Source organism: Hetaerina americana, unplaced genomic scaffold, assembly GCF_022747635.1.
Source record: "Hetaerina americana unplaced genomic scaffold, ioHetAmer1.1.p SCAF_77, whole genome shotgun sequence".
Classification (NCBI taxonomy): Eukaryota; Metazoa; Arthropoda; class Insecta; order Odonata; family Calopterygidae; genus Hetaerina; species Hetaerina americana.
Window position 1 is genome coordinate 154,729 of NW_027287394.1, and position 24,054 is coordinate 178,782.

Genomic DNA, 24,054 nt, shown 5'->3' on the forward strand with positions numbered 1-24,054 from the left:
AGGATAAAATTTATGTTACATATTAATTTAGCCATGCATATGAGCCATTATATATGGCATTCCTTAACTTGGAGAAGACCAAGTTGTGATTAAAGATCGATGGGCTAAGGGCAAAACGTTTTTGCAGCAATATTTCAACCGATTCAAGACAAAGGGAACTAAAATTTAACACCATGAATGTGTAATTGGTCCATCACAAAATGCATTGAAAGAGGAGATAAAGCAGGATTTTGAAGCCTGTGGTTCAGCATCAAAAAAACCGAAGTCAAATTCTTCTTGTTTTCCAAAGGGACTTTATATTCAAACCCTTATAATGAACAACTTCCATTATATTCTCCACTCAATTACTTTTCTTCACTAAGCAGCAGAAGTTTCAGGAGAAATATGAGGTAATTAAGCTGAAAACGTCTAGATAAGTTGATATTTTATCATAGACCCTCCTATTTTCAGCAGATCCATAAACAGAGGATTTTCCAGACTAAAATATCTCAACCCCTGATTATTCTGAATGAAAGTTTAGCAGAATGCAACAGCATTCTAAATACTTTTTTTGTGCATAACGACTTACTCCAAACTCTTAACATCCTAGTCTACTTTCCCAAGATTACGTCAGCAATGCAATCCTTAAAATTATTCACCAAGAACCAGGGAACACCTTCACAGCATTCCAGTATTTACATATACACCTACATAAACATACCTATACTTCTTCCAAACCAAATGCTGTGTTATTAAAGGCAGATGCCTTGTTTCATCCTACTTTCATAGGCATCATGCAATAATTCATTCTCTATGAATTAACATTCATCAAGGAACTGCCAAACTTTTGCATATATTTTCTTCAGTAATATTCTAGACAAATACTTCCTGCCCATTTTAGGCTTTCCACAGTTACTGACAAGAGAAAACATATATATTCGAAATGCCCTGTGAACAAAACAGTTTTTATTTTTCTCTTGCATAACAAACTTTGCATTTTATTGATCACATCATCTTATTCCTCAATGAAATTGAAAGGAGGTAAATTTACAGGCAAAAAGGCATGAGACACAAGTGTTTTGCCTTGTACATGGTAAACATAGTAGATAGTATTGGAATGAATTTAATAACACGATTCATGGACAAATAGGTGATATAATTTTCACATTGCCATGTAAGCCTTATAACTGATTCATGTATAGGAGAATTGAAAAGTATCATTGTTTGAATTAATGATGAATTACAAGATTATCTTATAAAAAATTATGTAATTTTAATTCTTACAGGATCAAATCGTTTCTGTTTAGACTAGTTTTATCATAATATACATAATGATGCAGAGATTTTCAACTTTCTCTAATATATTTATTTAAAGATATTATATAAAACAGAAAAATAATGTCACTTTGATACAAAGTTGTAATTAATGTTTTACAAAGGTTTTTTCAGAGTAATATATATATAATTCTCAGCAGTTTAATGCACTTCAAATTAATGTTGCCTTGGCACTCTTCTGTTCACAATGCTCCAGGTGATGAATGATATATCTTACATTTTTGTGATCATTTTGCAGGGTGTGTCCTCATGTGTGTGATAAGGTGAGTAGGCTGAATGAATGCTTTTGAACAGACATTGCACTTGTGTGGCCTTTCACCAGTGTGTGTCTTCATGTGCCTCTTTAGACCGCCCTTGTAGATAAACGTTTTCTGACATATCAGGCATCCGTATGGCTTTTCACCAGTGTGTGTCATCATGTGCACCTTTAGTAAACTGCTCTTGCTGTAAGCTTTTGAACAGACATTGCACTTGTGTGGCCTTTCACCAGTGTGTGTCCACATGTGCATCTTTAGCAAAGTACTCTTAATGAATGATTTCGGACATAGCATGCACTTGTACGGCTTTTCAGCAGTGTGTGTCATTATGTGTTCCCTAAGATAAGCACTTCGGGTGAATGCTTTTGAACAGATGCGGCATTTGTGGGGCTTTTCACCAGTGTGTGTCCGAATGTGCACCTTTAGTTCACTGCTCTTGCTGAAAGCTTTTGAACAGACATTGCACTTGTGTGGCCTTTCACCAGTGTGTGTCCACATGTGCATCTTTAGCCAGGTACTCTTAATGAATGATTTTGGACATAGCATGCACTTGTACGGCTTTTCAGCAGTGTGTGTCATTATGTGTTCCCTAAGATAAGCACTTCGGGTGAATGCTTTTGAACAGATGCGGCACTTGTGGGGCTTTTCACCAGTGTGTGTCCGAATGTGCATCTTTAGTGTAGTACTATTAATGAATGCTTTTGGACATATCATGCACTTGTACGGCTTTTCACCAGTGTGTGTCAACATATGGGTCTTTATATGATCACGATCAGCCAATACTTTAAGACATATATCACACTTGTATCTCCTTTCCCCAGTGTGTGTCAACATGTGCCTCTTTAAATGCATCTTTTGAGAAAACCCTTTGGAACATATTTCACATCTCTCTGCCTTTTCTTCAATGTGTGTCAGCATGTGAGTTTTAAATTTATTTAAATGTAGAAAGTTTTTTGAGCAGAATTCACATTGGTGCTTCTTCTTAAGAGCATGCACCAATTTGATATGACTTGCAAGGTCATTTTTTCTCTTAAATACGTCCAAACAAACATCACATTTGAATTGAATTGCCTTGTTAAGGTGCACATTCATTACATGCCCTTTGAGAAGGTCCCTTTGCTCAAATACCTTGTTGCAAATTTCACACAGATGCAGTTGAGTGGCCGAAGTTTCTTCCCCAGCATCATCTTGTTTTTTATGTTTATCTGAAAGATTTGAAGTATAAGGTAAAGTAGATATTCATTAGAAAGTTAATACCTGTGATTAAAAAATTGTTTTCACCAGTTTGGATAAACAAATTAATGTAAATTAATAATTATAGGTATGTTTGTTCACATTCAATCATATGTGTACATGAATGTATACAACCATGTCTAGTCTTGCCTATACAAACTCATTTGTCTATGCATGTATGTAAGCAACATCAGCTATGCTGAGATCCCAGGAACAAAGCATCTGTCATCACCTAATGCTGATCTGAATTAGGCCTTCTAGCACTTTTTGTTTTACCTTCATCAGTGTTAAAGTCCTTTCCTTTCAAGTCTCTCTTGACCTGGGAAACCTAAAGCAGTTACAGGGGGCTTAATCCAGTGACATGAGCCAATTTTTATTATTTTGCTTGGAAGTAATTTATTATTTAGATTAAAACTGCTATTGTAGAGCAAAGAAAAAGAATATAATATAGACTTGAAATAAAATGAACTGTTTTTTCTTACAAAGAAAAAAGAAATTATCTAATAAAAGGATGTATAATTCTTTCATGTTACTGCTTCACATGAGTTTACTTAATGTTACCCAGAAAGAACAATTATTCTTTATACAATGACTTCTAGAAGGAACAAAATGAACATTTCTTTAGCATTTACAATAAAATTAGCATTAAGAAAAGGAAATATATCTTTAAGGATTAATATATTTTTTCAATGAAAAGATTTTTAAACATCAGGGAAATTTCCTACTGCTGCTTTTAATGTAACGCAGAAAATAAATCAATAACAATGGATATGACATAAATAAGAAAAAGGTAAGATTAGGACTAGGAAAGTCAGAGTATACAGCAGTTAACATTAAGTTGTGCAATTAATTAATTTTCATCATGGTACATTTTTTAGGGTTTCCAGATGATTTCATTAATCTAATATTTCTGTTGGTTACATAAATTGTACATCTTGATTTGCTAAATTATATGAATTACTGAAGTATTTTTTAGCAAATCATTTTTGCAACTTCTTTTAATGTAATATAAGTAACTCTATAAGCATTTTTCAGAATCTTTCTTACTTTTGATTCGGTTTTATTAAATGACTTTTTTACATCTCTATCAACTGAAAATAAAAAATATCAATTTTTGCAAAAATTTAAGCAAGTTGACCAAGCCAATAGTCTATTTTGCCATATCAATATCCCATGGGGCCCTTAGGGTAAATGTAAAATAGAAAGCACTGAACTAACTCTCATCTTGGGTTTGTAGGTTTTTGTGGCATTTTGTGGCATGTGACTCTCCATTCTCAGGATGTCACCATGTAAGTTATTTTTCTGTTAACAGTTTTGCCCATGTTTCAATGAGCAACTTCAGTTTGAAGTGAACCAGATCAGGTCACTTTGACCTGAAGATGCTTGTTGACACACAGGCAGAACTGTTGTCAGAAAAACAATCTATATGAGGACATCCTGCTAATGGAGAGCCTAACTCTGATCTTAATGGTTCATGAAATCCATTGTGCAGACATCACAATTAGAGCATACTATTTGGCATGCTAATTTTTCAAAAAGCTACATAGTTTTAACAAGCGCTTTGGTAAGAAATTTGAGGTTTATTCCCATGGAAACTGAATGAATTATTATGCAGGAAACTTATATTAGGAATGAAATTATGAGACAATTAGAAAAAACCAAACAAATCCTACCTTGTTGCTTCAAACAAAAGCAGCAAACACATTATTAAGAAATAATAAACATAAAAAATCAAAGAATATAGTCTAACTGTAAATAGAGGACATGTAAAAACAACAAATGAATGGCATTGACACCTTTCACATGATGTTTAGATCCTACTTAGGGTAAAACATAAGATATTGAAAGGGAAAAGGGTTGTTTTGGATTATTTCATTTATTTTTCTTGACCGATAAAGTCCAAATTTAGCATAACCAATTAAAACAAAAGAAGAGACTTGAAAACACAGCAAAATGAATAGAAGATCTAGTCTGAGCATATAAATAAATAATTGCAAATAAGATGATGAAATTATCATCTTTTTGCAATTTATCATAATATTTAAAATGGCCTTTCAGTTATTTTTTTAAAAATTCTCTAAAGTTAACCCAGTTTTTCCAAAATACATTAAAAGTACTGCAAGGGTTAATCAACAATAGTTGTATTGCACCAGAAAGTAGCAAAAGTGAAGTGACAGCAGTCCTTAGCTCTCCTTACCTTGTTCCTGCAACACCTCCCCTTCCAGTCTTACTTCTATCTGAGGAATTTCAGTATCACAATCTTCCTTAATGTTTACTTCCTCCTCAGAGGGCATATTTACTTCTGCTTCTTCCAAATGATCCTGCAAGATCAAAGAAACAACATAAGTAAATATAAAAAAAAATATTTTGAAAAGTAAGATAAAAAAATTGTAACTTGAATGCATTATATTACTGTAGTTTTAAGTCAGCCTGTTTTGTTCAGAAATACAAGAGAAGTAACTGCATATGACTCCACACAGTGAAAAACACTTCAAACCTTTTCTTTAACCCTCTTAGTGCGGCGGGCCGATATATTGTTTCTTGCGTAGGCTATTGTTTAAATCGTTGTAACTTATGGTTTTTTCTTTATTAATTTATGGTTTTTGTGCTATCAATAGGTTGAATTACATAGAATTACATATGTATTTTTTAAATTTTTTATTAGCAATTTTAAATGCTTTTGAAATAGTATCATTCTTACTGTAATTTTTCGTTTAGTTTTGTACATGTCAGGAAGCTCGGCCTCATTGTTTGCTCTTTTTTTCTGAGTAGTCTTTCCACTATGAAAAGCCACTGAAAGGCTACTAATCTGTTTTCATCTGTAATCTCTTGAATGTGTTGTGGTGTCCTGGTGTTGATATATACCTGCTTATTCAGACTTTGTTGAGACGATGGAAATGAGAGCACTGCTTTGTAACCATTTTGGTTTCTCCTGCCGTCCATCTTATCTAATCATTTGTGCCCTGTGTATTGGAATACATTGTCAGCAGTTCTCTGTTAGTTAGAACTTGGTTTTTTTCTGCCTTTAGATTGTAAGCACGTTGCCGCAGTCTCAAGGAAAGGGGAAAGGTCCCAATTTGACACAGTGAGATCATCCTTTTCAACAAAGTTTAACTATGCAGAGGCTGAAAAAACCAATTTGCAATCCACTGGCTTTTCTTTATTTATTTAGAATATTTTCTACATGTCTTCTTGATTCTTTATTATACTTAAATATCATAGTTTAATTGAAAAATGTTTTTAAAAAGATATTAGTTTTGTGTCTAAAAATCTAAATATTATTGCTAAAAAAATATTCTTCAAATTTATGAAACTGTAATAATTACATTTGTTTTTCAGATGATGTAAATGTATTACATCATTATTAACTACAATATTATATTTTAAAATAAAAAAAACTACGTATGGATATCTAAACAAATAACTTCATAATGTTTTTTTTCCAAAGGCGACACATTTACTTAAATTACCCTTCGCAGTTCTCACTCGTACCCCTGAAATCCTTGCCGCACCAAGAGGGTTAAAAAAATATAATGTGATGAACAGAAACGCCTCTTGAGATTTGGCCTTAGCCTTATTGAACAGATATTAAGAACCCATGAACTAAAGCTGTACACTTTGCCAACTAGTGCTAACTTCATATGCATTATAATTTGATTTAGGTAATTACCAGTTAAGGTAGATTATGTATGGACATAAGTACCAAATAAAACATTTTGGGACTGATTACAACACAAAATCCATGGATATTCTTTATATTAACCCTTTAAGTGTGGCGGGCCGATATATCGGCTTTCGTATCCCTGGCGAAAAGTGCGGCGGGCCGATATATCAGCTCTTGCCTAGGCTTTTGTTTAAATCGCTGTAACTTATGGTTTTTTCTTTAATAATTTATGGTTTTTGTGCTATCGATAGGTTGAATTCCATAGAATTAAGTAACTATTTTTTAAATTTTTTATTAGCAATTTTAAATGCTTTTCAAAAAGTATAATTCTTAGCATAATTTTCCGTTCAGTTTTGTACATGTCGGGAAGCTCTGCCTAATTGTTTGCTCGTTTTTTTTCTGAGTAGTCTTTCCAATATGAAAAGCCACTGAAAGGCTACTAATCTGTTTTCATATGTAATCTCTTGAATGTGTTGTGGTGTCGTGTTGTTGATATATACCTGCTTATTCAGACTTTGTTGAGACGATGGAAATGAGAGCACTGCTTTGTAATCATTTTGGTTTCTCTTGCCATCCATCCTATCTAATCAATTGCGCCCTGTGTAATGGATTACATTGTCAGCAGTTCTCTGTGAGTTAGAACTTGATTTTTTTCTGCCTTAGATTGTAAGCACATTGCCGCAGTCTCAAGGAAAGGGGAAAAGTCCCAATTTGACTCAGTGAGATCAGCCTTTTCAACAAAATCGAACTATGCAGAGGCTGACAAAAAAATTGGCAATTCAATGGTTTTTCTTTATTTACTTATAAAATTTTCTACATGTCATTTTGATTCTTTATTATACTTAAATATCGTGTCTAAAAATCGAAATATTATTGCTAAAAAAATATTCTTCAAATTTATGATACTGTAATAATTACATTTATTATTAAGATGATGTAAATGTATTACATCATTATTAACTACAATATTATATTTTAAAATAAAAAAACTGCATATAGATATCTACACAAATAACTTCATAATGTTTTTTTTCCTAAGGTGATACATTTGCTTAAATTACACTTCGCACTTCTTACTAGTACCGCTGAAATCCCCGCCGCACTAAGAGGGTTAAGTCCCCCTTTATCTCTGAGTATTTCTTGACTTCACCCAATCCAAAATTCTTTTCTTGTTCCTGCCCTTTCCTTGTTTGACTGATATTCTCCCTTCTATTAGTTTTTAGCCTCTCACTGCCAGTCAATATGGCTTTCCTCCAATTTTTCCTGCCATCATAGGATTTCTTGGACATACCTATATCCTTGCCCACATTGCCGAGCAATTCCTGATTTGTTTTCTTTTAGGTCAATTGCTTTTTCTTCATCTTTATAGGTGCATACATTTTGAAAGCCTACAATACTCTTCTGTTAATGTCCCATATCAAATTTGAACAAGTCTTTTCTTTACATCTACACTCCATGTCCCTGTCATCAATTCCCACATTTTTAATGCCACATTTCCTAGTACAGGGAATCTCCTTATCTCAATACTGCATTGACAGCATTGTTACAGAACACTTCCTAGATACGTAAACCTTATAGTATTTGCCTTCCTTTTGCAATGCTTTTTAATCTAGCCTTTTCTTCAAAATTCTACAATCTTTGTTTCATTAATTTTGCATCTCATTCAATATCTATAAAATAATGGACAACCCTGACTTATATCCCTTCTTAGCACTGCCCAACCAGACCATCTGTTCTTTATTCTCACCTTCCCAGTCTAAGATATGTACAGATAAATGTTTACCCTTCTGTTTATCCTATCTATTCCTATTTTCTGCATTTAACTCTCAAGTTCATCCCAATTCAATCTAACAAATGAGCTTTTGAAATCAAGTAGTAGTATTCAGGGGATGTGACCAACTGCTGAGGTCATTTGCACCATAGGGAATAGACAGGAAAGGTTTAAGGGTGGAGAGAAACCCAGTGTCGGCATTAGCCTACTCTTTACAAAAGGCGCCAAGGGGTCTGCAGCTTAATGTCCCAAGTGACGGACGGCATACAAACTCAAATGCCCTCCACAAAGCACCTTAAACTGGGATTGAGATACCTCTCAAAAATATTCAACACTACCAGGATTTGAAACCAGGCCCTCTGGGTTGGAAGCCAGTACATTAGCCCCCGCACCATCTTGATCCTCTTTTGAAATCAACAAAACAGATGAATACATACTGATTGTAATCTAAATTCCTCTCCATTAATTGATTCCAAACTATACTAAAAATCTCCTATAGTAAGTATTTACTTGACTATCCCTTTATCGACAAATCCAAAGAACCACTTGAGATGTGCAGTATTTCAAATATATTGTTTATAGTCCTGATATAACCTTTACCTTGTTTGGAAAGGAATTAAAACTTATCATACAAAGTTTTTTGGTCAGATTCTTTCCTCTATACTACTACAAATCAGTCCATATACCTTTCTTCCAAAATTTCCCAAAACTTTTTGGCAATTCTGCAAACATGTTGTCTAGCCTTATCACCAAATTTAACTTTATCTGCTTCACAGCCCTTTCTATGTCATCATCAAGTATGCCTGAACCTAAGCTTCAGTCATCTTACTTTTCTGTGTATTTACTTTTTTTAGACAGTTTTTCACATTATTCCTTGCAATTTGCTTAGATATTTTCTGTCAGCTATAATCTTAGTCAACTTATCTCTAATTGCTAGTGTACATCTTTCCTCCTTACTTTCTGGTAATGATTAAACCTTGCTGAATAGTACCCTAATATTGTCCCTATATATATATATATATATATATAAACCATCCTCTTCCCGGACTACAACCTTGACATGGTGGAAGGGCTTGTGCATTCTGATGACCTTTAAGGATATGCTGGCAGGAGTAATAATAATTGCTCCTGGTAGGGTCACCCATGCCAGATAGGTTGAAGGTTAGGAGCCAGATGAAAGGTAGTCCATGCAGCATCTGTTCCTCAGTGAGGTGGCTGCAATGGCATCTGACCCCAGTGGGGCAGCCAGTAAGTGGTGTCATGATAAAAAAGCTATTGAGGAAGGAAATGGGAAATCACCTCAATTATCATTCCCAAGATTAACATGATGGACTATACAGAGATTTTGAGTCATCATCCCACGAAACCCTTGCAAGGGAAAACCAGCAGCAGCAGTACAGAAGACGCAGGAGAAGAAGACCACATTAGTAAGAATAGGAACGTGGAATGTTAGGACAATAATGAGGATAGGGATATTGGAGAATGATAAGCAAGAGATGGGATGGGGAAATATAGATATTTTCCATCTATGCAAGGTGAGATGGAAAGATAGCAGAGATTACGGGAGTGATAAGTATAGAATAATATACAGCGGTGGGGACCAGAGCCAATGAGGAGTTGCCATAGTATTAAATGAAGAGGTAGGAAGAAGCATAGTCAACATTGAGCGGGTAACGGATAGAAGACTACTAGTGGAGATAAAAGCAGAACTCACAAACTTAGTTATTATTCTGGTAAACATGCCACTAAGCAACCATAAAGAAGAAGAGGTCAATAGGATATATATGGCAAATTTGAGGACAGAATCGCATGTGTTCCTGCAGGAAAACATTTGATAGTGATGGGAGATTGGAATGCGATGGTAGGTGGAGGAAGACATGGTTACAAGGTCGGGGGCTATGGTTTTGGCACGAGGAATGACCGCAGAGGGAAAGCAGTTAAGTTCTGCAGGAGACAGGGGCTAGTCATCAACAACACTTGGTTTAGACACCACAAAAGACACAGGTATACATGGAACATGCCTAGTGACTCAGAAAGGTATCAGCTAGATTATATCCTGGTTAGACACAGGTTTAGGAACAGTGTGATAAATTTGCACAGCTTCCCAGGAACGGATGCGGACTCTGACCACAATTTAGTTGTTATGAAATGTAGCATCCGTTTCAAAAAGACAAGGCAGGGGCGCAGAGTTTGAAAATGGAATGTAAAAGCATTAAATGGTTTGAAAAGGAAAGAATACAAACAGGCAGTAGAGGAAATCATGGAGGATGGTAAAGAGCTAAGTACTATCGGAGAAAAGTGGGAGAGTTTCAAGAAAGGGTTGTCGAAAGCTGCAAAAGACACTATTGGAACGGTTAATGCTAAAAGGACTAGGAAACCATGGATCACAGATGAGATAATTACAGAGATGGATGAGCAGCAAAATTGAAAGAATATAAATACAGAATTAGGCAAAATGAAGCACAAAGAAATAAAAAATATTTTGAGCCAGGCAACAAATAAAGCAAAAGAAGCATGGTGGAAGATGTGCACGGATATGGAAAGTCTGCAGAAGAAGGGTGAAATCAGTGGGCTGTAAAGTTAAAGTTAAAAGCAAAGTTAAATCTTTATCGGGAAGTAAGAAAGGGAGATAAACAATAGCAGTTAGATATAAGGCAGGTAAGGTAATAGTTGACGCAGGAAAGATCCAAGAGAGATGGAAGGAATATATAGAAGAACTGTATAGTAAAGAGCTTAAACCAACAAAGTTAGACATAGGAAAGTCACATGATGTAGAAGAAGATAGCCTAGGTCCAAGCATACTAGACAAGGAGATACAAAGGGTATTAGGGGTAATGAAACTAAATAAAGCCAAGCAGATGGATAACATTCCTGCTGAACTTTTAAAATGCTTAGGAAAATGTGGGAAGAAGAGGCTATATAGGCTGTAGTATTTATGAAGGAATCTGGCCAGAAGACTTTTTGATATCTGTATTAGTTACATCAGTTACATAAAGTTTTAGTTTTAGGCTATATCATGTGAGGACTACAGGACAATAAGTAAGATATCCCACACAGCTAGAGTTATTCTTAGGATCATAAACAAAAGGATAGAGAGTAGGAAACATTATTACTTAGGGGATGATCAGTTTTTATTTAAGAAGGGAAAAGGTACGTGTGATGCCACTGCAGTAATGACATTATTAATCGAGATGAATATAGAACACAACCAGGAGGTATTTGCCTGGTTCGTAGATTTCGAAAAAGCATTTGATAGGGTGACTTGGGAGAAACTAATGAGTATATTGCAGAAAGTAGGAGTAGATTGGAGGGAAAGGAGGCAAATCCACAACCTGTATATGTCTCAGACTGCTCAGGTACGAGTGGGGAACAGGGAGTCTGGTTGTGCAGTGTTAGGAAGATATGTACGGCAGGGTTGCCCATTATCACCGTTGCTTTTCAATCTGCATGCAGATGAAATGATCAAAGAGGCATGGGAAGAACTGGAGGTAGGAATGAAGGTGGGCAGGGAATTCGTGAAATCAGTTCGGTTTGCTGATGACCAAGCTTTGGTTTGTCAGTCAGCCAAGGGGTTGCAAGTATAGCTGAATGAATTGGAAATTAAGTCCATCAGGTATGGGATAAGAATCAATATTAATAAAACAAAGGTTATGCAATTTTCTAGAAAGAAAAAGGTTAAGCTTTACATTAGAATAGGAGAGCAAAAACTAGATCAGGTAGAACAGTTTACATATCTCGGTAATGTTTTGGACCAACAGGGTCAAAGTGGTAGCGACGTAAGGAGAAGAATTGCGCTAGGCAAAGAGGCTTTCACAAGGAGGGAGTTGATGATGGGGGCATTGAGTAAGGATGTTAAGAAAAGACTCATAAAAACTTTGATATGGAGCGTAGCTATGTACGGTGTGAAAACGTGGTCATTGAAGCTGCAGGATAAACGTAGACTGAAGGCTTTTGAAATGTGGGTGTGGAAAAGAATGGAGAAGGTGAAATGGACAGAGCCTCTAAAGCCTCATTGTCTCTAGAATCAAGTCACCTGATGAACAAAACTCAGAATTAATAGGCCACCACCTTCAACCTTTAGCCAATTCAAACCATTCTTGTATGCAAAATTTGTACCACTTCCTGAAACATTGACACTCAATCCGAATTCCTTACAGAATAATAATTCTCAAGGCCACAGTATACATTACATTCCCTGAAGAAAGAAGGTTTTGAAGCCCCGAGGTATAACCTTTCCCTATAAACCACAACATACCCCATCCATTTATTTCCTCTTTCAACCTACCCAAGCTGTCTGCATCCAAAATTCTTTCAAATTTAAGGACAAATTATGTCTGCATGTACGAGGGTGATCTGAAAAGTAGGCTCCCTTATTTTTTTCATGAAAAATGAAATTTATTCTCAATTTTGCATACATCTTTGGAAAGGTTGAGCATTTGGCCATTTTCCTACATTGTAACCTTGATAAACAATCACTTTTGCATTCTTTTAGACAGTTTTTAATCCCAGCATCATGACTTCCTCCTGCTGCATCAGGAAGCCAACTGATGACCGCTTTTCCAATTGAAATTCATTGCCATTTAGTGAAAGTGTATGTAAAGAGGTGTATAGACATCGAAAACATGCTATAAAAGCGCAATATATTGTTTCATGCTGGGAAAATTTCCTCGATTAGCAGCCATCAGGGTGGCTGAATTTGCCACAATCAACCGTGGGCTAATTGACAAGTTTGCCCACATAAACAAGGTAATTATTCTTTATCAGATAGAAAAGGCCGTCATGAATAGTGTGGATACTTCTCCGTGCAGAATATTATGCCAAAGGTTCTTGGTAACATCAACTTGTCTCATCATAGGAGTGTGTTTGCATTATGACAATATATGTGCACATGGCTTCACATCAATTGAACAGCCTACTTTGGCTGGTCATTTGATGTGAAGATTGAGGAATGAATGTTTGATTTAATGAATTTGGCAGGAATATCATCAAATACCCTCCTTAAAGCCTGGACATTTCCCCCAGTGACTACCACTTGTTTTCTGTTCTCACAACATGCCCTTGAGGACAGAAGTTCAAGTTAGACGAGGAAGTGCAAGAAGCAGTTGTCAGTTAAATTAATGTTGCGGCATGAGAAAGGTATGACTCAAGTATTTAAAAGTGGCTTACATGGATGAAAAATATGATTGATTGACAAGGAAACTACAAATACTTACGCTTTCATATGATGTACAGTAAGTTGAGAATATATTTGATTTTCAATATAAAAAAATACAAGACCTGACTTTTCAAATTGCCATTGTAAAATGTAGTACAATAGACATGCCTATTGCTCCTGCATATGCATATCTATTTATGGGTAAACATGAACATAAGTTCCTCCATTGAAAAACACTCAAACCACACTCCAGCATCAACTATATTTATGACATTTTCTTCCATTAGTCACACTGTCATGATACATCATCATCCTTCATTTCCTTTCTGTTCGTCTTTTCCACGGGATCTTTGAATTCAATTATATCTGACTCTAATATAACTTTCCAAGCTATCAACATTTACATCTAGAAAAAAAATTTAACACTTCAGTCTGAATGAAACTGACCAACAATCAACAATAATTTATTTCAACAGGGGCCATCCATCACAAACAAAATCTTTCATCCCTTCCTCATTTAGTTTGTGGCTTCTGTTCCTACAAGAACACTACCCTCCAATAAAAATAATGGGACCAGCTTGTTGATTGTCTCAGAAAGTGGGTACCCTGAAAAAGTGCTGAATGATAAAATTTTCCTCTACCTCTAGGGAAGTCCCTTCCTGAATTTGAATATTGTGGTCCACTTCGTCCTTGATAGCTGGAACTTCAATAAACTCCGGGTCTTCAACATCAATCTTCTCTCTTTTCACTGTGATCTGTACATAATAGTTAAAAAGGTTGATAAATTTAAAAAAATTAGACTAGCAATATCAAAATTGAAATTGAGTGCATGATCAACAATTTCTATTAAATGAAAGTGATTGGGATATTTGCAATTTTAAATTAAACAGCAGGGCTTTCATGCTAATACATTATGATTATGGCATAAAAGATTTCCATTTAAACATGTGGGCAGACACATACATACATATAGCTAGCAGAGCTAGATATCACAGAAAAACCAATTAATAAGATAACTAATTGTAAAATCCAAAAAAACATCATCTGGTTGCCAATTTTAATATTTTGGGATTAGAATTTTTTAAAGATATTCAGTAATTAAAATAAATTATATTGCGTTATCATTGGATGTACATGAAGTGAAATTGTAAATCTAAGACATTCTACAATGACTAAATGCAAATTATTATTAAATCAGGAATCATTCCAAATATTATGTTTTGAACATATGACCCTATTACTTTAACCTTATAAGAAAAGATGCTAGTCATTTTCTTGGCAAATTGTTTCAAGGTTGCTTGAAAAGCTACCATTGAGTCAATGTATACATGAATGAAATATTTCTGTATACAAGAATAAAACGCGTAAAAGAAAGCCAGTCTATGAAGTCTTTTGCATACTCTTATAATAAACATATAAGTATTCAATTTTTGCATGTCTAATATATACAATATACGCGATTGTTAAGCCATAGCTCGTATTTGTCATTGGGTCATTAGACATTTAAACACTAGGTAGGGAATTCATTTCATATAACCACGTTTATTAAATAATATACCTTACTTTCCAAAACGCATATCGTTATAAAGGACATTGCTCAGAATATTATACAATAAATACATACGTTGAACACAACTCACCTTTGCACGACTAATATTTCCCTCTTCGAGTTTGATTTCCGTTTGCCTCTCCAATATAAGACTGTTTTCGTAGCATTGCTGCTTAAACATATAGAAATCGGTCAGTATTTTAAAGCACTGATAGCAAATAAACCACGGGTTGATTCCATCCCTCACTACCTACGAAAACAAGATTATCAAGCTAATAAACCCCACACATCTTCTCTCAAAAGGACTCCAATTATTAACAGAGTAATGCAAAGGCTTTTTTTGACATAAAACCGGGAACAACCAAACACCACTTTACCACTTTGTGGTAAAATTACGATAAAAGCGTCATGGTGAAAACGTAAACATGCAATGGATAGCTTACTTTCAATTCCAATAACTCTTCTATTGCTTCCCGCACCAATTGCTCAGCATCGTCGTTTTCACTAAAAATATTTGTCAACCGACCACCACGGCCAAAACATAATCTACACTTTAAACTTTCTTGTCGAGCCATCTTCGTAGCACTTGAAACTGTCAACATTAAAAACTCGTAAGCAATTGATTCCAAAATGGCCGACTATATATCGATGGGTCGTTCGTTCTGAATCGATTACTAAGAGCGATGTGGACAGTCGATCTGGTTTTATTTTGGCTCCAAGTGATCACCATATTCAAATAAATTCCCGCATTTTAAAATTATTTTAACTCTTACTTAAATGGGTACTTCACTTTTTTACATTCACAACATACCGCGGCTTTTTAATCATAATCTGCTAGGTTTAAATTCAGTGATTCGCGCATTAATATCGTTTGTAAGGACTACCAATGATTTACTGAGCAACCTAACGCTAAATATATGATAACAAAGTTTACAATTTACTTGAATTAGCCTCCAAAATTACTATAACAACACTAGTAAACAACAGAACTTCCCAGCTGGGCACTTGCGTTTCGTTCTTCAGCTGTTCATTTTATTTCCGAAGTATTTCTTCTAAATCAATGGATTGATACGATTAGAGTCGATCTGAATCTGAGTCAGAACATAGAAACATATTTTACGAATTATTAGACGAATCACGTAACATTGATGGTGAAAATTACATGAAGCTTATTTTGAGATCTTCATTATCTGATTAACCATAGCAAACAACCTTTTCTATTAACGTGACATCGATTCACATCGTCAGAAAAAGATCCAGTTCTTCAAAGTCCCGTTCCTACGGGTTGAAAAATTATTTTGATGTTAATTCAGGAAGTTACTGAATGAAAAAACGGTTACAAGGAATTTGAAATATTTTTAATACAATCTATGTCTACAACGAAAATAACTATCGCTTGTTTAAATACTCGGTTATTCTTGCATGTAACAATCGTAGGCAAAACGTATCTGGATCTTTTGATCCGGCTCTTTAAAATGAATGAATGGTACATATTAGACCTTTTTAGTTTTTTCGAATTGTATATGATATAAAAGAATGCCCGTCATCCCTTATTAACTAATAAAATTATATAAAACGGAATTATTTTTTCTTCCCTTAATTACTAGATTACATTGAAATACCCCGACATATTTGTGATCGGATTAAGATCCTTTATTTCCATTTCAATCGATACCATTGCAATTCAAGAGAACTTCTCAAATGAGTATGACAGATGAAGAACGGAATGCAAGTGTCCAGCTGTTGAGTTGTTTACCATGAGGATTCGGCTGTTTTAATAAATTTTAGTTCTATTTCAAGTAAACTGTGACATATTGCCGAAATAATTTGGGTAAGATTGTCCAGTAAATCTTTCGGAGCAGTCTAAAACTTTCATAATGTGCGATACAGCCGAATTTGAAGTGTGCAGATTGTGTTTAAACAGTCGTGGACTGTTGATCAATGTTTTCGGCGAGAATAGTGAATTACAAATCATGCTGGAAAAGACTATAGAAGATTTAATAGATTTCAAAGTAAGTTTAGTTTTCTATTTGACTGCTTTTGAAATTATGTTTGTAAAAAATCTAATATGAGTTAAAATGCGGTTTATATGTCCCGTATATTTTTGTGTCAAAGAATGGTGATATTAAGGTCAGAGGATTTAGTGCGTTATTTGGTGAATATCTGTTTATGAAATACTTTATTAGGTTGTGCAGGATGCAAATCATCCCTGGTTGGTGTGTTCTGCCTGCATGGACTTACTGACTGAATACCGGCTATTTAAGCGTCGATGTCGCGAATGTTTGTCTGATTTCTATGATCGCATGAGAAAGGGGTGCAATTTTAAGACGAAGGAGTGGGTAACCAATCGAGAAGAGGTCAGTTGTATTCATTAAATTGAATTTTGTGAACAACGAATACTATACTTCCTTCTGCGAACACGAATCTGCGTGAAAATAATTTCGTCATCACTAAGGTCTATAATATCAATGCAATTAATTTTTAAGTGTTGCGGAAATACACAATACTAGAAAGGGGAAAAATAAAAGTTTTTAAATTTTGTATTCTCGGAAAATTTTCCTTGTTTTAAAAAGTAAAAAAATGGAAATGCATTATAAAAAAGTCACCTGGAATATTTTTCCAATGTATTCAAATGCCATTTTTGGTTTTGGTTATTCATCGCCAAGTTTGGTGATGACTATCCCCTGTCTCTCTCCGGCAGAACTCAATTTCCTTCTCTGCACAGGCATTAGTTGCACATAAACCATAGTCTCCCTCCTCATCACCATCTCTTCCATTGCCCTTTATTGCATTTCTCTCTGCAGTCATTATCAAGGGTTTCCCTGAGGTAATACACACCCTATTATGTCTTCTTTGTGAGGGTGTATTATGTCAATTTATTCCTACTTTTGATTGCTTGGAGGCATTAAGACTTGATCAATATCAAGGATGTCAGTTCTGTGTACTTCTACCAATGGTATTCTATCTGTTTCTAGGTCTATGTTTATTTGGTTGATATTGATTTTTTCATTTCCAATTGCTGCCACCTTGATATTTAGTTCTGCGTATTTGGTAGTGCCACTGTCCATCAAGGACATACCCTCATACCAAATGTTTTCCAATGAATTGAAAAGGGTTTAATTAAATGTTATCAAGGTAGAATGTTTCTTCTCTTTTTTAATGGGATTAAGAAGAAATGAAAGTGGTAGATTGAGATGTGATAGGAAGGTGATAGATACTGAATTCTCAACTAGGAGACTTGAATTGGATTTGTATACACACCGCTATGGTCACTCTATACCATGGACTTGAGCATTTTCAATCTTATTTCGTTACCAGATTTAATCTTGGAAAACCATTGGTGGCACTGGGAAAGGATTTATCCACTCCCAATTATTAATACACTGCTAATGGGTGAATTTCACATAATGACATGTAGGGGTTAAAATTGGGTGAACTATAACATTAACTGCCAAATGGAGGTTCCCATTGATTGCTGTGTTAATGGTTTATAAGGAGTAGGGTGATGTCCTGAGCAATGACAACAAAGGTGCAAAGAGGCTAGGAGAGGATATGATTTGTGGTACGTCATGCAAATTGTGGACATTCAGTAGTGCTGCAGCATCTAATATCATTCGGCTTGAATAGAAATGATTGATAGAGATGTCAATTATTTTGTGAGCACTTGGAAGAACCACTTAGATTACCACTAATTAATACAACAAGGCATTGATCAAGGTTAAAGAATTAAGCTATTATGCAATGCAGTGAAAACAATAGTTTTTTCACAAAGTTTATTACAAAATTAGCTTAAAGTGATTAAGTTTTTTACTGCTGTTTCTAGTATTTGCTTAGCTGGAAAGATGTATTGTCCTGATGCTCTTATTTGTAAATGTTTATCACCTGCAATTATGATATTATAACCTGTTTATGCTTTCCATTAGTTGCCCACTGAGAATCAGAAAGACATTGATAAGGATGCATTCGCCTTTGACACTGTTGGCAGTAGTGCCTTGAATGTCCAAGATGACTTGATTATTGTAAAAGAAGAGGCTGAGACTTCTAGTGGATGCTCTGTAGCTCCAGAAAAGGATATTAAACTGCCAATGAATGCATTAATTCAGGAAGATGAAAATAATTGGTGCAGTAATGTGGAAGCAAAGAATTTGGTGAGTGTGTATATAAAATATGGTATGTGAATGTATAATAATGTGTACACAATTAACCATCTGCACATTAAATCCAGTCTCTTTTGAAATAAAACTTTCCTGTTTATTTTGAGCAATCCCCCTTTTTTATCATGACAGTTGCACTTTGTTTTTGTTATCCTTTCATTCCAGTTTACTTTGTTTCTCCATAATGGATTACAGTTCCTATTCTTCTGCCTGCAGAAGTTGTTAGGAGAGTATAACCTTATACTGTGACATGTCTGCATCTGTAATGTTTGTCTTTCAGGACCCATTGGAAGATAAACGTGTTTTATTATCCTTTAATGAGGAAGTAGATATTAAAGAAGACTGTAGTTTTGACATTCCTCAGGAGGACAAAGGCCTGGGAATGAATCTGTTGCAGGAACAAGGTAAGGTCTCATGACTATTAGTTTTTCACTTTACTATAGGCAAATCCCTTTCATTACCCTCAGTGTTTCCTATTAAGTGAGGTAGAAAGAATAAGCAACATTGGCAAGGAACTTGTTAATGTTGCTTACTTATAAAAGCCTTTGATAGCAATGCCTTTGATAACTGTTTATGGACTTTTTTAAACATTTTTTAGGATATAAGTGAAGTTGAATTTTCAAGATGTAGTCTGCATGCATGCCAATTTGCAAGTGCTGTGGACTAATGCCATTGGATGAGGAGCACTCTGAATCCATCAGTCCTGCTTCCTTTGGGTTTATCCTAACAGTCCACTGTCTCTTCACTAATAGCACTTTCTTCTATGTTTTTCTTTCTGTCCACTCCACCTTCTTTTCCTAACCTTCACATCAAAAGCAATCATTCCTTGCATCTCCTCTTGTTTCAATGACTGTGTTTCCAAGCCACACAGAGCCAGAGCTTAATGATCCATTCAACAAAATTTAAAAGGTTTCAATTCTCTAATTCATTCATTCCCTACCACATACCATAGGTTGGTACCAGGAGATTTCATGAATCAGGGAGACGGATTAATCCTTAAAGAATTCTAGCCTATCCTCAAACATGATAGTTCCTTCTTCAATCTTTTTCCTAAATGCCCCTTGTTAGCTTTCAAATGCCTTACCAACATACCACACTTCAAATCAAATCATCCTTAATATCTCAACCTCTTCCAATAATCACTTCCATTCCCTGCAGTAAAATTATATGTAAAATATTTGTTTTAAAAACCAGAATCTTATACATATCTCACATAGGATTTAACTTGCTCCCACCAAATCCCTGCTCATCATGATCTCCAATAATGTAGTTTATCTTCTGAATCACCAACTTTGCCATTCCCTCTGATTTTGGACAGTATGTTTTATCCCTCAATATTAGAATTAATAATCATGTCTGGCCTCATGCTAGGTATTTACACTGATAGAGATGTTCCTGAACCCAGATTTTACTCATACTTACATATACAACTGACCAACAAAGAACAATACTTACATTGTAACAGTTGCTACCCATATTAAACGAAATGGTCAATTCCTTATTACCTATCCATAAAAACATAATCTATAATTACCCTGAGTACTGAGATAATTCCTTTCAAGACCATGCTATGCCCTTTTTAAAAGTACCTGCCTCCACCAAATCCTCAGATTTCTACAGCATAATAAATATTCCATATATAATCATTACTTCTTGAGAAAAATATTAAATGGTGTGGTTTTCAATTTTGCAGATTATTCATACATGGTAATCCTCTACACCTCTAACACCTTACATGTTATCCATACCCTTCTAGAAATCCACCATCCAATTTTTCCTTTGGCATCCCTCACCATACCTATCCCTTCCATCCGGCATCCTCAGACCCTTATGTTAAAATCTTTTCCTAAGTTCCTTCCTTCTCTTCCTTAAAAATGTCTTTGCAGCTTCTCTTCATATAAAAGGGCAGTTCTATAAGTACTCATGTTAGAAATGAAGAAACCATTTATAAAAAATATTTTTTTATTTTTCAACCTAGTCCCCTTTTAGAAATATACACTTCTCTCAACATTGCAGCCATATTATTAACCCCTCGAAAAATAGGAATTGTCAACATCTCCAAAATATGCCTATTTCTCAGTGATAACTCATTTGGGCTAAATTTCCCACAAGGCATTTCTTCTTGTTAGGAAATATAAAGAAGGCACAGGAAGCCAGATTGGGTGAATACGGTGGGTGTGGCAGGAGTTCATAATGTAGCTCAATAATTCCAGATCAGCTTGTTGTCCACACTGTGCAATTGCGGCAATCATTGTGCCGACAAGTTTTTCATCCCCTACTTATCATGTAAAATATTGCCATTCTGGTCAACAGACCCACGACCTCTGCTATTTTGTGCACCATGAAGAAACATGGTGTGGACTTTTGAATGATTTACTTGACAAACATGTGTGCTGGGTGCCATGGTCACTCCACATCAAAAACAGATGTTTGTCCACATTAAAATTCATTCAACCGATATTTAACTGTGATCATGGTTGGCAAATTTTCCCCATAAGCAGCAACCAACTTTGCTTTTATCTCCTTGCATTTTTACCCATCCAAAAACAAAAAGTGAACTACGGAATAATACTGCTCCTTTCCCATCTCAGCGAAAATCATGAAACACTTCTTTCTCAAATGGCTGCCAAATCCTAGCTAACCGTTGAATCAGTCCGACATTTATTTCCTCATCATTTAATAGATGGCAGCACACAATTACAACATATACTTTCCTCGGGAATGTTCTTTGTTGGAAAACACTTACTTACTGAACTGCTCATTTAAGAGAGTTATATATTTACCTATTTGTATGTGGCTAAGCAGTAAATATATATATATATATATATATATATATATATATATATATATATATATATATATATATATATATATATATATATATATATATATATATATATATGCGTGTGTGTGTATATAGTATACATACATACATACATATATGATATATAAACATGCAGCTAATTGGTCTGGATGTTAATCTGTAAACTGTAATCAACTTAAAGGTTGGTATGCTAGCAAGCAGTAGATTTCACCCAGTATTAAGCCTGGCTATGTGAAATTCACACATCAGGGAATTGCGACCAGTCTCTTTTCCTGTTCCAGAAAAAAGACTTGGCAAGCCAGGCCAAAATTACAGTTAAACAATGCATAAACCAATCTGAATACTCATTAAAATATGCCATAGTCAAAACAAGTGAATAACATAACTTTAAGTTCACTGGGGCATACTACCATTTTCTTTATCCCCATCACACTTTTTGTAGTGTTGACATGTCAATTGTTATTGATTTATTTTTTGCATTTGATTAAAAGCAGTAGCATGAAACTTGTATTTTGACCTTTAAAAGAATTTTTTTCCTTATTGATATATATTTTCTCATTGTTCTACTTATTTTGTTAAAGTTCAGGGATTTTTCTTTTTTTCCCTCTCAAAGTTCCTGTCAAAAATGTATTTGTTTTGAAAATAAATATCCTAAACACACTTTTGGGAAAGTCATGGAAGACCACATGGACCATTTTTTTAGATAATTCCTTTTCATCATTTTTTGCTAAACAAAAGGTAATCAAAATAATAAGTGTCCCAATTGTTTCAATGTGAAATCAGGTGGCACAGGATAGGGATATAACCCCTTAATAATACTGCACTAATAATTAGGTTCACATAATTAAATATAAGGCTTGGTGTTAGGTGAATTAAACCATCACTAACTAAATTGACCATTTTTTTTCATTAATTAATTGGGCATGATTGAACTCATGATTTTATTCATCGCTAAGTATTGTCATTTTCATAGATCCCATTTTACCTTTTTAGTTAAGCCTTTTCAATGACTGTTGTTTTAATTTGTGCCATTTGTTGAAAGCAGGAGAATGTTATGCTTTTTATTTAGTTTTCTGTTCTTTAGGCAAAGAATTTCCTTCTCTATGTGATATTTTCCTTTCCTGCTTGCTTTTCTTTTAAAGCATAGGAAATATAATTATCCCTTCTTAATTTTAATCAACCCTATCCCTTCTTCACTTTCAATGCCCACTTGTTTTAAGTCAACAAAAAGGTGTATGTTAGGTTAAATAGTCTATTGACATAGTCAATAATAAGGGGAAAGTCGGCACAAGGGTCATAGTTTTCAGTCAATCGCAGTTAAAGTTTTAAATTATCAACAAGAGGAAATTATTTCAAAAGTATTTAAAAATTATTCTTTGATATGAATTTATAAAACCACAGAATTTAGCAAAAAGTAACTGTTTGCATAAATTGTCACAAATTTCATGCCATTTCCTTACAATATACTTCTTAAAAAGGTTTATATAGAGGCTAAGAAGTATTAAGCCTATCTTTTTATTGTGAGTACAAGCATTTTCCACGGACATTCTGGGAAAAACTCATTGAAGTAACTATTAAGGCCAGCATTCTGTGATGACAGCTGCCTTTTTCCTGAGATTTAAGCATTATTGCAGCTGATAGGATAACCAGACAGCTTGATGAATTTGTATGAAGAAAGACTTTTAAGCATTTGATTGAAAACCTACTTTCATTAATACATTAAGAATGTATACGAATATGTTTAATATTATTATTTATGTTCAGAAATGTGAATATCCCCACTTGTGATGAAAAACTTGTTTATAACTAGTTATTGATTATCTTATTTTTCTTTAAATATTTAGGCAATGTCCAGAAGCAAGAATGTACAGGGAAAGATGCTGTAGGTAACCTTCTGAACACTTGTCAATTTGGTGAGCACCTTAAGAAAAGGATAAAATTCATATGTCATATTTGCTCAGATGTATTTAAGTGTAAAAATGACATTGCAAGACATATCAAAGTGATGCACACTCTTGAGAAATATCATCAATGCCAACAGTGCACCAGAAAATTCCAAAGATTAGGTAAACTCAAAAGCCACATGTTAACACATTTTGAGGAAAGGCCATTTAAATGTGAAATATGTTTGAA

At 34.6% G+C, this 24,054-nt stretch overlaps 2 protein-coding genes across 2 annotated transcripts in view; one reads left to right on the forward strand and one right to left on the reverse strand.

Annotated features, from left to right (window-relative positions):
- Positions 1 to 1,465: 1,465 nt before the first annotated feature.
- On the reverse strand, positions 1,466 to 15,198 carry LOC139697444 (zinc finger protein ZFP2-like). Its single transcript, XM_071596167.1, has 5 exons — positions 15,035 to 15,198; positions 14,036 to 14,149; positions 5,002 to 5,125; positions 2,643 to 2,776; positions 1,466 to 2,423 (listed from the first exon to the last, which is right to left on the reverse strand). The coding sequence occupies exons 1-5, from the start codon at positions 15,122 to 15,124 to the stop codon at positions 1,542 to 1,544; spliced, it is 1,344 nt and encodes a 447-aa protein (XP_071452268.1). The 5' UTR covers positions 15,125 to 15,198; the 3' UTR covers positions 1,466 to 1,541.
- A 1,622-nt stretch (positions 15,199 to 16,820) lies between these two features.
- The window catches only part of LOC139697445 (uncharacterized), a 133,516-nt gene continuing 126,282 nt past the window's right edge, over positions 16,821 to 24,054 (forward strand). The window contains exons 1-4 of the mRNA XM_071596168.1: positions 16,821 to 16,955; positions 17,130 to 17,300; positions 18,867 to 19,091; positions 19,378 to 19,501. Of these exons, the coding sequence (XP_071452269.1) occupies positions 16,821 to 16,955; positions 17,130 to 17,300; positions 18,867 to 19,091; positions 19,378 to 19,501 (655 nt within the window). The remainder of the gene's footprint in view (positions 16,956 to 17,129; positions 17,301 to 18,866; positions 19,092 to 19,377; positions 19,502 to 24,054) is intronic.